Source organism: Haliotis rufescens, unplaced genomic scaffold (assembly GCF_023055435.1).
Source record: "Haliotis rufescens isolate VD_foot unplaced genomic scaffold, xgHalRufe1.0.p SCAF_3, whole genome shotgun sequence".
NCBI lineage: Eukaryota > Metazoa > Mollusca > Gastropoda > Lepetellida > Haliotidae > Haliotis > Haliotis rufescens.
The window spans coordinates 27,354,170-27,371,687 of NW_025964001.1; the positions used below are offsets into that span (position 1 = coordinate 27,354,170).

The 17,518-nt window shown below is 42.3% G+C and overlaps 1 protein-coding gene and 1 long non-coding RNA gene across 2 annotated transcripts in view; both read left to right on the plus strand.

Annotated features, from left to right (window-relative positions):
- Positions 1-17,518, plus strand: part of LOC124146263 (claspin-like) — a 36,855-nt gene that overhangs the window by 10,473 nt on the left and 8,864 nt on the right. The window contains exons 11-20 of the mRNA XM_048403968.1: positions 396-495; positions 1,233-1,350; positions 5,067-5,798; positions 6,344-6,456; positions 11,685-11,947; positions 12,979-13,171; positions 13,973-14,086; positions 15,080-15,186; positions 15,721-15,893; positions 16,304-16,425. Of these exons, the coding sequence (XP_048259925.1) occupies positions 396-495; positions 1,233-1,350; positions 5,067-5,798; positions 6,344-6,456; positions 11,685-11,947; positions 12,979-13,171; positions 13,973-14,086; positions 15,080-15,186; positions 15,721-15,893; positions 16,304-16,425 (2,035 nt within the window). The remainder of the gene's footprint in view (positions 1-395; positions 496-1,232; positions 1,351-5,066; positions 5,799-6,343; positions 6,457-11,684; positions 11,948-12,978; positions 13,172-13,972; positions 14,087-15,079; positions 15,187-15,720; positions 15,894-16,303; positions 16,426-17,518) is intronic.
- On the plus strand, positions 2,238-4,605 carry LOC124153021. The gene is made up of 2 exons (XR_006863600.2): positions 2,238-3,054; positions 4,482-4,605. It is a non-coding gene; the product is annotated as an uncharacterized LOC124153021 (long non-coding RNA).

Genomic DNA, 17,518 nt, shown 5'->3' on the forward strand with positions numbered 1-17,518 from the left:
ATCAAGCAGCTTTATGATTACCTAAAGTGATATAACTATATCTTTTGTACTTGTTACCTATTAGTTTTGCACACACAGTTATTGGGATACGATGACATGCATCAACCAAGTCAGAGAGCCTAACCACCCAATCCTGTTAGTCTCCTTTCACGAGAAGCATGAGATTGGGTGGTCAGGGTCGCTAACTTGGTTGATGCATGTCATCGTATCCCAATTGCGTGGATCGATGCTCATGATGTCAGTCACTGGATTTTCTGGTCAAGACTCGATTATTTACAGACCGCCATCATATAGCTGGAATATTGCTGAGTGCGGTGTTAAACAACAAACAAACATATTAAGTGTTAGGAATAACAAATTTAGAAACAATAACTGATAGAAGTTCAATTATCCAGGGAGCAGCCAAGAAACCTCGCCAGGGAAAAGACAGGAAGGCTAAACCAAAAGGAGACGACTTAATGGACATCCACAGTGAATCACAAAGGCTTGTCCGAGGTCAGTGATTAAGAGCATACAGGCAGAGGGACTGAACACTGTCTGCAGCTAGAAACTAAGACAAATACAGACATTTTCAAAGTCATCCCAGTCACAGATTGTCTGTCGTGCTATGTTTCGTCTCTTATCTATGTATAGCTGTTTTCTGTGGGGATTTAGTAACATGATATACCCCAGTATATTTCTTGTCCTGAAAGATTGAATACCTTGTAAAATGATAATCAGGTGTCTGTTGATCACAGTGTATACCCTGGTAAAAAGTGGATGAATATTGATCACTTCTCAGGCAATCTACCACCGCAGCCTTTGTTTTTAAGACTAGTCCATTCGACAAACGGAAACATTATTTGACTAGTCGACAGATTTTGTATCTAGCACTGCTTGAACATGATAAAACTGTTTACTACTGTCAGATTTATGTAGTTCCATTTTGTAGCATGATATAAAACAACGAGAACTGGTTCAGAATTATTACCCTCAAATGCTACTTATCTATGAGGACTACCAGCATTTTATTTTAACTTGTCCTCAGCACAATTTAGTAGTCTCAGGCTAGAAGACTAGCGTAAATTTCGAAGGCTGCACGGTTTTCCTGATCCGGACCATGTACAAGATACTATGATATAGCTGGAATATTGATGAAAATGTCATATATTCAAAACTACTTTCACTACACTACAATAGCTGTTTCTCTGATTTAAATACTTCTCTGTGACACGTTTTTACGTTTTTTTCAGAGTCTCAGGTATCATTGCCATATCACCAGCCGACGCCCAAGTCTCTCAATGATTTTCTGGCACGAGCGACAAAGAAACAACAAGATTACAAAGCTCTCAGGGCAGTCCGAGAATTCAAGTAAGATAAACTGTTGTTTTCTTCTGTATACTTGTTGGTTCATGGAGTAGTAGGTATTTGACGTGGTCTTTTATTAGTGAGTGTTGCATTTCACTGATCGGAGATGTAGGGCTGCAATGCCTCAGAGGGAGACGCCAAGAATGTTGTTCACACATTTTCTTCAGTTTGAATCAAACCCATGCTAATGGTATAAGAAGGTCTGCTAACCTAGTGGTGACAATATTTATTACACCCCTGTGGGTGTACTATTGACTATTAGCATTTAAGGGATGTAATTCTGAATCAGTTCTCAACTGAATCAGTTCTGACAGAAAATGTAAAAATAGTAAACATTTTTGTCTCATTCAAGCAGGACCAGCTACAAACAATGACAAAAATAAAGGCTTACCTAACTCAATCACTGATAATCCTTATGCCAATATTGTAGTGTGTGACTATTGACTAGTCCAAAGCCCAGCGTTGGAAACAAACAGTTTTAGACCACTAGTCTTTATAACATATAGCAAAACCCTTAAAAAGGGCAAATTTCTACTTGTCCTTCTGATACCTCAACTATTGAGCAGTTTGGCAATGTCTATAGGACTAGTGCCAATTTCTAACGCTGAAAAGCCCGAGTCTTGAAAGATTCTGTTAGGTCGTAGCCAATAACTTGGTACTTAAATTATTTGGGGGATACTCAGATTTTTCATAACTTTGATTTTGGGCATGTATTACCGCAAAATAATCTATCTATGATTCACAGTTGCATTTGTCGGGCAACATACCGTCAGTCGGCTCTTCCCATCGGGGTCATCTGTAGCTAGTTTATAACTGTCAGGGTATTGTTTGTCAGCTACACTGTTATCTGATGCCTGTCTGGCGTTCAGAGTTACATCTGACTGAAGGCTTAAGGCCAGACACGGCACCTTAAATTAACATAATTGCTTCAATATGTCAAAATCGAGATTTTGATTTTTTTCGCATATATAATACATGTACTTTGTGATGCAACATGTTTTTTACGATATTGTGTACATTTACTGAATAAAAAACGTTATTAAAATCATAATGTGTGGTATTGTTTTTAAATATGATCGTAATCAATGTGGAAAAACCTGAACTTTCACCCATGACAACGCCCCCGCAGCTGTAACGAACCCCTTCATGTTATACATCGATAGAAAGCTGATCGTTTCCGCCATCTTTCTGTGCAAAAACATTCTAAAAATAGATATTCCACGTGAGGCTATCGTCGGTTTTTCCCGCGAGACATTCGTACGTAAATTACCATTTAAGGAGAAATATCCCGTAATGCAACATTCGGGAATATTCGTTCGATCCAAATAAAGTAAAACGTATCCCACAATGCACCATTCGGCTTAGCAACAAAACACCGGTCTTTTCCGGTAGGTATACAAAATGGCGGCTGCTTTGCGAAAAGATTGACAGGCAAACATCGTTTTTGATATTTTCTTAACTGAAAATTGTTGTATTTTTTTAAAATGAGGTCAAAACACGGGTCACAACACGCCTATGGTTAGAATAGGGGGCGAAGGGCAAGTCAGTTGAAGCAGGCACGTTCGAAATGCGGTGTTAGAGTTACGACCCGTGTTGACAGCGCGATCATCCCTGTGTCAGATTCTGACAGCTTGGACGTTTTAGATGCATCGGAATATTCCGGGGACCACGCCGTTGGGGAAAACATCCCCGTTGGAGACAATGAAGGTGAGAATTCTTTTTTATTGAATGCAACTTCACGCAGCGACATAAAACTATCAAAATTTAAAGCTGCTGAAAATATCAAATCTCCCGTGCTTGACAATGATGAACCAAAACCTCAATGGATGTTAATTGACATGAGACAAATGAATTTATTTTTTCAAGAGATTGAATGCCTATCATGTCACGAACAGGGGTCTTTGTTGTTTGAAAAGAGTGACAATTTTGATAGATTTGGATTTGCTGTAAACGTTATGTTGACATGTCAAAACTGTCAGATGTGTGTTGCCAAAAATTACACTTCACAAAGGTAAGGTTATCAATCTGGTACCAATCCCTTTCAGGTTAATGACATTTTTATGCTCTGTCAGAGGTAGGACTTGGTCATGCTGCAATGAAAATGTTTTGTCTGGTTTTTGGAATGGAAGGTCTCCATCCTAAGACATTTCAACAAAAACAAAACATTCTTTCACAGGTTGTTGTTGAAAATACTAAGGAAGTTTTGTCAACATCAGACATTGTCTCGATGCAGAAATTGCAGAAAAGATGGTACCTGTATATCAAAGAATGTCTGATGAAAACCTCCTTAAGAGGATGGTGAAAGGCAAGACACAGAATGCTAATGAATGCTTGCATTCCGTGATCTAGTCCCGTTGTCCGAAGACCATTTTTGTGGGTGCAAGGCGGTTGCATCGGGCAGTGGTGTCTGCAATAGCTTCGTTCAATGAGGGTACATGTCACATTACTCAGGTAATTAACAAGCTTGCAATAGAAGCTAATGAAATAACAGCAGCTTCTATTGAAAGACTTGATAATGTGAGAACCCTCAAAGCAAGGAAGCAAAGCCAGGAGACATCTAAGATAGAACGTAGTGCAAAGTGGGAGGCTAAAAAAAGGGACCGAGTTCATGTTGAGGCAGCTGAAGGCTTGTTGTATGGTGCTGGGGAGTTTTAAGTCCTGTTATTTCTTTGTACATGCATTGTTTTAAGTATCTTGAATACATCCCATCAGTAAACTAAGATTTTGTAAGTGTTTAATAGGTGCTGAAGGAAGAAAACCATATACAAACTTATTTCCTCATTTTCTCCATTAACGTCATTTTGGATCTTAGTGAACATAGATCTCAACCATTATTGGCCCGATTTGAATGAAATTTGGTGTACATATAGGCAGAGGATTACTTTACACAATAACAGAGAGACTTTTTAAAATTTGTTTGCCATTTTGATTTTAAAAAATAAATTATGGGTAAAAATCAACCTAAAAAATGTGAAATTTTGAAAAATTATTTTGAAAATATATACCAGTCTTTTTTCAGTTTTTCTCTCTGTCATTGTACCCAACACCATACAAGCTTTGTTATACAATTGAAATTATATAAATATCTTTATTGGTCTTAGAGAAAAACTGAAACTAATTTCAATCTTTTTCAGGCTTGCGGCGGCCATCTTGGATGTTTCCATGGCAACCGGTGGCAACATCACCTGGAAAAGACTCCATTTCAATTGTTAATATGTATACCTCAAAGTTGTAACCAATTAAAACTAACAAATACTTGTGAAGCATTTTGTCAATTGTAAGGTGCAGTGTCTGGCCTTAACTTCAAATTGTCGTTACGTAGCACGCCCTTAGTTTGGTAATCTTCCCGAGGCCAGGGCCTGTTTATAGAAGTCCACTTTCCACCCTTGCCGAACTAGGCTGGAATTTCCAGGCTTGTTCGTAGTGCCACCAGTGGCTATTACGAGTTATGTCCCTTCTTTGTCCCTCCTATTGACAAATCAAATTCTATCTTCTCTCATATCACTTTGCATTTGCTTCAAGCAAGATGGCGGCGCCCAGTCAAGACGATCTGCTTGATAATCAAGATCTATTTTGTAATAAAACAGGTCTTACCCTGCGAAGTGCATCAAATCATGTGAGCACCTTCATTACAAGCATGAAAGAATTTGTAAAATATCTGTCGAAGGCACATACTAATATTGAGATAATTAGAAATTGAGAAATGTTTTTTATTTCAGGAAACCCAGTGTGATTCAACATGTGATTGCCAACTGTTCCCCCGCTGTCCTATGCTCCTCCAGTCAGCCTCAACACAGTGATACAGATGCCACGCCCAACCCTAATTATGCCACGCCCACCTCAGATCCAGTCACAAAGACTCAGGATCTCAAGGATGAAACCACACACCAGGATGCCCTCAGTAAAAAGATGGACTTCGAAGGCGATGAACTCCCTGACTTGGATGAGAACTTTCGTATAAATGACAATATTGTAAATAAAATGGAACCGACAAACCCTGAAGAAATGATTACAGAAACTGTGAATGAAGTTATGGATGTAGATCCCGATACAACTTCAGAAGTGACGGTGGAAAACGTACATAAAGATAACAGCTGCCTAGAAAGTCCTACAGACTTGGAACATGCTGATGTAGATAGTAACAATGACACTAAACAGACTGATAGTGCATGTGTTCCTGATGAGCTTCCTGGGGACAGGGACCATAGTGCTAATGGCAAGGAAGAAACTCCTGATAGTGAGGTAACTCTTGGCATGACGCCCAAAATCCAAGCTTTGTCCTCTCTGAAGAATGAAACGCCCAAGCTGAGCGGTGGGCCGGACTCCTTCATTGATCTGGATGACGATGGTGAAGCGGAGCCAGTGTACACTGGTAGAGATAAACTCATGAACCGATTTTTGGAACATTCTAAAAAGAAGCAACACAAACATGCCAAAGATGTTGATATTAGGTAAACATGAAAATATTTATATTCAAGAAATACTCAAATGCTGTCTTTGTTTGAAAACATGTTTTTTGTTGAAATGTTTATTTCAACATGTTCAAAGGGGAGCATTGAAGCTGTGTTTATTTTGTATTAGCTGTTAGCTGTATGACCAAGGTAGACAGAATAATGAGAAGTACCTGTATGTTCAAATGAGCTTTGACCACTGACAACATTTCTTAGCAAGTTGGATATTACCCAGAGCTAGATTTCCCAGTTGAAACTTTTTATTTAGAAATTAGATAAAATATGTATTCATGTGGATAACTTGAAGACCGCCTCCATGGTCGGGTGGTAGAGCGTCCGCATGTACGCACGCACGCACGCACGCATGCACACAGACATGCACACGCACGCACACATACAGGCACACACAGAGACATGCGCACTCACACACACATGCATGCACGTCACAATATGTACACAAGTGTAATAATCTTGGATCCGATGTTAGACCCTATTTCACCTCACCTCACCAGTAACTTGAACCAATTATGGTGCATGTGTTGCAGTATTGTAGAGAAAGCAGCCGTGTCTGACGATACGACGGAGCTGAAACTGACGTCCATTACGTACCACGTGGCCGAGGAGGAGGACAATACACTACAGAAGCTGGACAGACCAGGTGAGGTCATAGGTCAGCAGAAAACAGGAGTATATTGTAATGAGTCTGTGTCTTCTTCAACTGCTATTTCAACTTCTTAAGGTGTGTTTTTAACTAATTAGTTAAGAGATCAGTGTGTTGTTCCACAAAGCTATCTTAGAGCTACAACTGTCGTAAGTCAGTGTTAAAGTATGAGACTTACGATTGTCTTAACTCTAAGATAACTGTGGAATGGGGCCCTGTTCGCTCTAAATGTCTCAAGTGGGTTTTTTTCTTTCTGAGACTATTTACATATCATTATGAAAGAACTTCAAACTGTTAGGGTGTGGGTATCCAGTGGTTAAAGCATTCGCTGGTCATGCTGAAGGCCAAGCCAAGCATGCCGTGACACGTCTCAATTTAACATGCCAATCAAAGTGTTTAAGCATATTTCTTGGGTTAACAGTTATTGTCAGGCAGTTTGGTAGCATTGGTTAAAGCATTCATTCATGATGCATGGATGCTTTCCCCATGTGTGAACCCCCAAATCACCACTAGTTGAAACTTGGTTAATAGACAAAGGGAGGTAACTGTTTAAACCAAGTACCACATGCTTGTCTTATGGAATGGGATGGTTAGAATGTACGACATGGTTTATGGTGTTTCATCATAGACATAGCTGTCATGCAGTCGCAGTGAAACACTCAACATGCTGCATGAACTTCGGTTGGTTACAGTTAATACAACAGGTTAATTACTTTAGGAAATAATGAAGTTCGGGTGTTTACTACAAGTGATCATGTGAAGGGTGAGTTATTCTCCTTGCCCAACGCTAACAACCAAGGATTGGCCCAGGCTTAATCATGTTTTAGTCTGTTTTCAGTCGTACAATTGGGTATCTCATACCTCTAGTCGCACGTTAAAAGGAAGCTAGAAGCTGGAATGTAAACAATAAACTTGTTTCCGTCCGGTTGCGCATGCACCTCCCGATGACATGCCACAAATCTCTCAGCGCGCCTCTGAGCTGGTCGCTCGAGAAGGACTTTCGCGATAGACTGCTAGTTTGTATTCTACTAGTCCGTATCGTGTGTCTACAGTTGTTGTTCTAATACAGTAATAATACTATGTCTTACCTGTAGACTCCTGGAATGTAATCATTGGTAATCCATTGTTTGGGTTCAACACGTGTTTCACTTGATTATACACGTGGCAACATGTCGGGCATTTGTGCCTCGTGTCAAGGACAACTGTCTAAAGTAGATCCTCACAAGTATTGTCCTTCCTGCATAAATAAGGACGGGCTTTCAACGTGTTCGTGGAATAAACGTTGTTAAGAATGTGAGCATTTGTCTTCTATCAACTTTAACTTGTATCTTCGTGCGTTGGCGAAGCGGGCTACTGACCAGCGCTACAGGCAGAGGAGGTCATCGGGTGGATCCTTGGACTCTGCACCCCCTACATCTGGCCCTGGGGGTGGCGCGTCGGCCACACCCAAGAAATCAGTTGAAAAAGACCCGCCTCAGTCAACTTATGTTTTTTGACAAGACACGGGACCCGCCTGCTGATGATACTACCCGCACGACTGATCTTCGTCAATCGGTTGATCGAGAGCGTCACTCAGCCACCCCCGTTACGACGGGACCGGGTGGTGACGAGGACCACGAGGGGACTACAGTCCCCAGTCGGTCCGTCTCTCGTCCTACCAACGACGATAGGAACGTCGTGCGGGTCGACAGTGAACACAGATCCCTCTCTAGAAGTCGTTCCCGTTCACGGGACGACAGGTCGAGGGCCTCGTCGAGTGACAGTAAACGACACGAGGACGTTCGTCGCCTTCGAGGTCGTCGGGAGTTCGATTCGGACGATAACTACGATGGGGATCGTAGTACTTCTACAGTTAGAGATCGTAGCCCTCGCCCCCACGGGGACGTGCGACGCCTTCGAAGGGAGTTTTTGGGAGATCAGCGTCGTAGAGATAATGATCGATCGTGACCCTCGTCTCACTTTCATATCGACCCGGCTTTGATAGGCCAGATGACGGCGGCGGTACTCGCCTTGACGGCGTCGACCGAGAAGGGTTCGTCTACGTCGGAGGTCCATGGACCATCGTCCTGTACACCGGTTCCTTCATCTACGCCTACACAATCGACGTCGACGATGGATTGTGACGACACCGTCGTAGAGATAATGATCGATCGTGACCCTCGTCTCACTTTCATATCGACCCGGCTTTGATAGGCCAGATGACGGCGGCGGTACTCGCCTTGACGGCGTCGACCGAGAAGGGTTCGTCTACGTCGGAGGTCCATGGACAATCGTCCTGTACACCGGTTCCTTCATCTACGCCTACACAATCGATGTCGACGATGGATTGTGACGACAGTGTCGTAGAGATAATGACCGATCGACACCCTCGTCTCACTTTCATATCGCCCCAGCTTTGATAGCCCAGATCACGACGGCGGTACTCACCTCCAGGGCGTCGACCAAGAAGGATTCGACTACGTCAGAGGTCCATGGACCATCGACCAATACACCAGTACCTTCATCTACATCTACACAATCGACGTCGACGATGGATTGTGACGACAGCCTGGCTATGGCTTGGCTATCTCACTTTTCTGCCTGAGTTATCAAAAGATGATGACAAACCGACGTGTGCTGGCTTAAAGGTTGGAGATACGCCGCAGTCTCTTCAGTCTTCTCCTCCCAATGTCTTCAGAGCCATGGTTCACGATATGGACCAGAACTTGCCTCTGCTCTGCCGGGGCAGAGTTTCAGCAAACCACCTGTTCGATCGCGTTACCCGATCTATGGCATGCCGTTTTCGTCACCCATGAGTAGGGACTTGGATTGGGGGCTACTCTTCAAGAAACCTGCGCCCTCCAAGATTCTTGTAGTAGACAGGCATTGGGGTTCCATGGACACTGCTGTTCGTCTCCAGCTACCACCGCTTGCTATGCTGTCGACAGCGAGCCGGCGGGGGAGGTAATGAGGTCCCTTTTCCCCGCCGTCACCGTCGTCGGAGCCTACTACCTTTAGACGAGCTGCCGGTAGGGGGAAGACTTCATCACACGGATCATGAAGACGGTCGTAGAATGGCTCCGTCGGCAGGCGATCAGGGTCACCTTCTACCTAGACGAGCCGTCTCCTACGGGCGACAGGCTCACTAAAATACCGGAATTGCAGAAAATTCTACGTGCCTTCATGGTTGAAGATGAGTCACATTAATTCCGCCTGCCGGCCTGGGACCTCGATATCGTTCTGCGCTACCTGTCTAGTTAGACTTACGAGCCTCTCGATCAGGTCGCCTTCGACATTGTCTCCGACTAGAAGTACTGCTCGTATTTTTTAGTTACCTTGTATACTGCGAGTTGCTCTGTAACTAAATTATGCGCCGACCACACTTCGATCGCATTTCATCTGTCGTGTGCAGTTGTCATGTCGCATCGATAATTTGTTGTGTGTCGAAGAGCATTAACCATGCTATTTTTCGTTACCTTGGATACGACGAGTCGTTCTGAACCACTTTATATACCGTCCACACTTCGATCGCAATTCAACTGTCGTGTGCAGTTGTCCTGTCGCTTCGATAGTTACTTGTGGGTCGAAGAGCATTAAACATGCTGTTTTAGTTACCTTGTATACTGCGAGTTGCTCTGTAACTAAATTATGCGCCAACCACACTTCGATCGCAATTCATCTGACGTGTGCAGTTGTCATGTCGCATCGATAATTTGTTGTGTGTCGAAGAGCCTTAACCATGCTATTTTTCGTTACCTTGGATACGACGAGTCGTTCTGAACCACTTTATATACCGTCCACACTTCGATCGCTATTCAACTGTCGTGTGCAGTTGTCCTGTCGCTTCGATACTTACTTGTGGGTTGAAGAGCATTAAACATGCAGTTTTAGTTACCTTGGATACGACGAGTCGTTCTGAAACTAAATTATATGCCGTCCACACTTCGATTGCAATTCAACTGTCGTGTGCAGTTGCCTTGTCGCATCGATACTTACTTGTGGGTCGAAGAGCATTAAAGATGCTGTTTAGTTACCTTGTATACTGCGAGTTGCTCTGTAACTAAACTATACGTCGACCACTTCGATCGCCGTTCAACTGACGCGTGCAGTTGTCCTGTCGCATCGATAATTAGTAGTGTGGCGAAGAGCATTAAACATGCTGTTTTAGTTACCTTGCCTACGACGAGTCGTTCTGTAACTACATTATAAGCCGACCACGTTTCGATCGCACCTCAACTGACGTGTGCAGTTGTCCTGTCGCATCGATACTTACTTGTGGGTCGAAGAGCATTAAACATGCAGTTTTAGTTTCCTTGGATACGACGAGTCGTTCTGAAACTAAATTATATGCCGTCCACACTTCGATTGCAATTCAACTGTCGTGTGCAGCTGCCTTGTCGCATCGATACTTACTTGTGGGTCGAAGAGCATTAAAGATGCTGTTTAGTTACCTTGTATACTGCGAGTTGCTCTGTAACTAAACTATACGTCGACCACTTCGATCGCCGTTCAACTGACGCGTGCAGTTGTCCTGTCGCATCGATAATTAGTTGTGTGTCGATGAGCATTAACCATGTTGTGCGTTCGTGATAAACAATTTGTCTCGTCCGTGCATCTGGTCGAATGTTCTATTGTCACTACGGGTGTGAGGAACTTGGTACATTCGACGTGCAAGAGGTCACTTCCGGATTACTTTCCAGACCCTCCTTCCAGTGTTCCGTCGAATTCTACCCAATTGTATGACTGAAAACAGACTAAAACATGGGTTTTTCAGATTAAAAACGATGTTTTATTGGTCTGTTTTCAGTCGTACGTTCCCACCCAGCCATCCCCACTGGGAAGTAATCCAGTCCAGTCCTGCTTGATGGCTTATTCTTCGAGATTTGTGGCATGTCATCGGGAGGTGCATGCGCAACCGGACGGAAACAAGTTTATTGTTTACATTCCAGCTTCTAGCTTCCTTTTAACGTGCGACTAGAGGTATGAGATACCCAATTGTACGACTGAAAACAGACCAATAAAACATCGTTTTTAATCTGAAAAACCCATTTTTATCCCTCCTTTCGGGGGGGGTTGGGGGGTAGTCAAGTGGTTCAGGTCTTTGCTCATCACATTGAAGGCCCAGGTTTGATTCCCATCAAGTATGCAATTTGTGAAAAATATTTCTGGTGTCACCAGCAGTGATATTGCTAAAACTCACTCATTTCTAATCTCACATTAATTTCTTATTTTTTTTGTGTTTGAAGGAGCCAAGCTACTGGCCCTGAAAGAGCAACTTCAGAACAAAATGAAGGTGAAGCGCGAGGAGTCCCGCCAGAAGCGGCAGGAAATCTATGCACTGGAGAATGAGGAGGGTTTCGAGGGCGGCACTGACACGGAGGAGGAGAGAATCCTGGACAACGCTGATGAGATGTCGGAGAAGTCGGACACTGACATTGAGGATGATCAGTTTGATGCCGAGTTTGGGGAGGAAGAATTTGAGGAAGAGGAGGAAGTTGAAGAAAGAGAGGTACGATACAGTAACAGGACTTTATTCAACTGGTCAGTGGTACAACCCACTGTCCACCATTATGTTTTGGATTCTGGATCTTTAAAAATATTGAAATGATTTCAATGTTTAACCAAGGATCGGTTACTGGAGACATTCATATTGCCAGCTAATTTGCCAAGTTTTGAGGGAGTCAGAAGCCACACATGCTCCCTCAGTTGAGCGCAGATTTCTGGTATTGAAAGGTAAAAGTTGTTAATGAGGGCCATTAGTCCGAGACTAGTAACAATACAGACGGACAAGTTGTTTCATAACCACAAGTCCGAAGAGCTGAACCTATCCATCTACTTTTTATTAGGGTTAAGTCATTGGTTTTCATAAGCCAAAACGATACATTTCTTTCTTTATCGATACAAGACGATACACTGAAATAAATTACTAACTACTTGTTTAATGATTCCTGACATTTGTGTCAGTCAGATATCGCAAAATGCATTGTAATTAGCGTTTCAAGTTCACTACTAAAAATAGCCACGAAGAACATGTGTCTACAGCTAGCTTTTCCTTTTGAACTTACTCTGAAGTATTTTATATTTTTTTTTTATTGTCAAGTTTCCATGCGATTCGACGTAAATATGCGTATCGCGATACATATCCCATCATGACCTATGTATCGTGATACGTATCCTATCATGACCTTGCTGTATCATTTCACCCATACTGTTTAGTTGCCCTTGTGACCAGCTCAACTGCACCAGAACCCGAGACTATTTGGGAACAGGATCATGATCATGATTAATTATCATTATGAGCAAACACTGGCAAAACTCGGATTCTCATGGGTATTCTGGGTTATAATAGGACTCCAGCAATCTATGCTGGTCGTAAGAGGCGACCAAATGGATTGGTTGGGCAGGCTCGGTGACTTGGTTGATTGTACAATAGCAGACTATCATCCTTTGCTGCTTGGCAAGGGCCAAAAATGACAACCCCAGTTTCACATGATTAGAATGAGTTTTACTGTGTTTTAACTGTCTTATGCGTTGTGGCAGGCAAACCCTTTCTTGGACGGGGAGGCAGAGGAAGATGATGACGACTACAACCCTGACAAGGACGTCAATGCCGGGCGTGCTGATGACGATGATGACATTGAAGATAGTGAAGAGGAGGAGGGAGACACCATGAAACTAAAGCTGGACACATCTGATGACGATGCAGACGATGACCTTGAGAATCTTTCACAGAGTAAGACCAGACAGATTGTTTTTCCCTGTGGGGCCTCCGAGTTGGAATTGGTTCCCTGTCTGTTCTAGTCGTAAGAGGCAAGTTAATGGATCGGGTGGTCAGGATCCTGTCTTAGTTGTGTGTCCTCGTACCCTAAAGACATGGATCACTGTTCACAATATCAATCACTGGAATGTCTGGTCCAGTCTTGATTATTTACAGGACGTTTTTGTGTGCAACCTTTAACAAATGTAAGGGACACTTTACATACTAATTAGAGAGAAGCAGTGCAAAGTTTGATCTTGATGAGGATTTTCAGAAAAATACGTTTTTGATAACTTCAAAATATGTTGGAGTTGAAGTCAAGGTTTTGGGAGTTTAGGGTTTGGCTCATGCCAAATAGTCAGTATTTGAGCACTATGGGTGAAAGGTGTACCAAATGTGTGTTATGTTGTCGATATATCTGAGATTTATTTGGACCTACCCATTTGGCCCCAGATCTGAAGCAAATGTCAGTAAAACTGCCAAGTCATGTTTTTTATTGTAATAACAAATGTTATTGATTTGTAGAGGTGACTTTCATGTCACAGGACCAATAAACAAGAAGAGGCTTTTTAAGTTTAATGTTTAGTTTCATATGTTTGCATTGAATGAAATATGACAATACTCCTGAATTAAAGAAAACAAGGATTTTTAGAAAATCCCAATTGTTATAAAAATTAAGTTTTTTCCCCATTCGTCTGCCAAAGATAAATCCCAGGTAATATGAACATGATGAAAGGTACAATTACTGTGGCATTATCATGTGTGTCATTGTGTCAGATGTGCGGTCCAGCTCCAAGAAGAAGCGGAAACACGTGCGCCAGCTGACCATCAGTGATGACGAGGAGAGCAACCTGCCTCCTGCCCAGGCCACCAGACAGGAACCAAGCAAAGGTAAACAGGATAGCTTTAAGGTTTGGGTGGAATTTCACTGCTGTCTCCGCTGCTGCAGGGGATGTTTCTCATGTTAACTACACAAAGATTATTGATATCACTGCCATCTAGTAACTTTGAGGGCTCTAATTTTGAACCAGTTCTCAATGCTTCAATTTTGCTACAAATTCGAGCTGAATAACTGTAAACATAGAAAACATTTTTGTCTCTTTCAAGCAGGACTAGCCACAAACTCTTAGGACTTGTGAATTAGTCTTTAAAAACCCGAATTTCAAAGCCTGTGTTAGGTATTATTCTTCCCCTGAATACTTCCAAATGGCCAAAGGGCATTAATTCTTTTGGTACATTTGAAAAGGTCAAGGTCACACAATTGTGTGCATATGAAAAGGTCAAGGTCACAAGATAGAACAAACTCACGAAAAGATTTGTGGTTAAAATTTTATGCATTTGTCATTAGACTTGGTACCCATATATACTTTCTCTGGGATGGAGCCCTGCTTTGAAAAGGGTTTGGTCAAGTTAAGGTCAAGGTCATCTATGTAATTGTGATGGTTGTCAGTCATTGCCAGTTACTGTTACATTTTTACGTGTAGAATCCAGAGACTTGGTGATAGTGGTCATGTTTAAGGTCAAGGTCTGAAAGAAATGTTTTGGGAGCTTTAAGGAAATGGTGGTGAATTGTCTCCTTCTGTTTTTGCAAGTACTTGCAAACACCTAGTTGATTAAAGTCGCCATAGGAATGAATTTATAATCAATCTGACTCACACAAGAAATTAGTTCAAAAGTGTTTTTATTTCAACTTTATTTTGTTTCTAGGTGTGTCGGCACCATACCCCTTCACATGGGTTTCACCAAAGTGGTAAACGTCTAAGACCTGCATCACTTTGAGCTTTCCTCCCACATTAAGCTGACATGCTGTGATATGACTGAAATATTGTTCAAAGCGGCGTTAAACCCAACTCACTCACTCTCTATATTGACTTTTCTTTCCAGCCAGTTTCAAGATTCCAACAGAAGGGGTATCTCCAAAGGACAATTTGGAAGAAGACGACGACCTCATGTCCCCCCTCACAAAACACCTGACAGCCACACAAACACAGGTGAGTAGCAGTCTGGCTTCACTGACTGAAAAAAGGTGATATTTCAGTGTCAGACATTCTCATGAATAAGACCCGTGAAGATACGGGGTGGAATAGGTCTTCAGGTGACTAAGCTTGTCGTAAGAGGCAACTTATAGGATCAGCTGGTCAGGCTTGCTGACTTAGTTGCATGTCATCATATCCCAATTGGGTGGATAGATGCTCATGATGTCAATCACTGGATTGTCTGGTCCAGACTCAATTATTTATGAATAATGTACTGTTTGCTGTCCATACATGACCTCTTTATGAAGCAGAAACGTATCACAATGTATAAAGTTGGTGGTCTATAATTGCATACCCAGCATTTGAAATTGGCAATAGTCCTTTAGTCCTTGCCAAACTGACAAATAGTAAAGGTAACATAAGGACTAGTGAAAAAAATGTCCTTTTTAAGGGTTTTGCCATATGTTATCATAAGGACCAGTGGACTAAAACTGTTAGTTTCTATAGCTGATTCCTAATACAAACTATTTGACTAATCCACCTCTCCAGAAGCCCAAGAAGACGTCGAGCCTGTCGCTTCCTATCGAGGACTCCCAGGATCTGTACGGCACTGCAGCAGAGCCCTTCACCTCCTCCATGTACCCCGCCAGTGATGTCCAGCCATCCCAGGGCCTCAACTTCCTCATAGAAGACTCGCAGTCTCAGATGTTGGATGCTGATGGGTAGGCCAGAAATGTTACAATGAAGTCATTATATGCCACATCGTCCTGTGTACAGCACACGTCACACACCTCATCTATTCACTCCATTCCTCATTCAGTGGCCTTTGAAGATCCAGGTTAAGATCTTCAGCATCCCATGCTTGCCGTAAAAGGCGACTGTGCTCTCGTAAGAAGCGACTAACGGGATCGGGTGGTCAGACTCGCTGACTTGGTTGATGCATGTCATTGTATCCCAATTCCTTTGATTGATGCACTGGATTGTCTGGTCCAGACTCAATTATTTACAGACTGCCGTGATATAGCTGGAATATTACTGAGTGAGGCGTTAAACAACAAGCAAACAAACAAATCAAACCTCATTCAGGTATAAGAATTAGTTGGAGAGTCCTCACATGTTCGTCATCTTCTAGGTTCTTCAAAGTGAAGTCCACCACCAAGAAGCCATCACAAGCCTCTCTCGGGCTGAAAGACATATCTAGCACCCAGGACAACATGGCCGAATTCATGGGCCTGTGCTCTGGCCAGTTTGTAGGTAAGTTTCTGGTCCTGCTGTGTATTTGTTGTTAAACACTGCACTTCACACATAACTGCCAACTCTCCCGAATTATTTGTATATATTACGAAGTTGCTTTTTACAAAGTAGCCGTATGGCTTCAAGAATTCTTTTTTCAGGTTGACAGTGGTAAAATCAAGAAGTCAAGCCAATATTGTCATGATTGTAGGTAGCCAAAAGCATATGAAAACATCTTTTATCAAATAACTATTATAATATGTACAAGTCATAACACTAGTCTATCCAATGAGCACTGTCAACTGAAATAAAATTCTAATTACTGTACATCAATATATATGTATTTCTGTTCATTGTTGACTATAGGAGGTATTATATGAGAGTACAATTATGAGCAGACATGTTTTCCACAATCAGCTGTTATTTATTTTTGTGTCTTCAAATACAAAGCAATAGAATTTAGTTGCCACAAGATATTTTTCAAAGTAATCATTTGGCTACGTCTGAATTTAGACAGTAGACAAATTGAAATTTAGGTCAAATTGGCTACTTTGAGGCCTGTTTTAAAATGTTTTTCTTTCTGATTGCAATCAACATTCTGTGTGAACGACAGGGTGTGACACTTTACGACAGGGTGTGACACTTTACTTGGTACTTCAGTAGAAATGTTTCTTATATACTTGCTGACGTATGCTGTCCATAGCGATGAGGGTTACTTTAACAATCTTCAGCTTTAATGATTAGGTGTGGGTGGGTGTTGTTTAACACCATACTGAGCATTATTCCAGCTGTATGGCTGGTCTGTAAATAATCAAGTGTGGGTCAGACAATCATGGACATCATGAGCATCGATCCAATTGGGAATTGATGACATGCAATCCACCAAGTCACCTGATCCGTTTAGCATGTTTAGTGGCCTCGGGGATACAAGTACATAAATCTGTTCACAGTAGATGTGGATGATAGATGCTGGGAAATCCATTTAATTTTCAAGGGGGCGGTCGGGTAGCCTAGTGGTTAAAGCGTTCGCTCGTCACGCCGAAGACCCGGGTTCGATTCCCGACATGGGTACAAAGTGTGAAGCCCATTTCTGGTGTCCCCCGCCGTGATATTG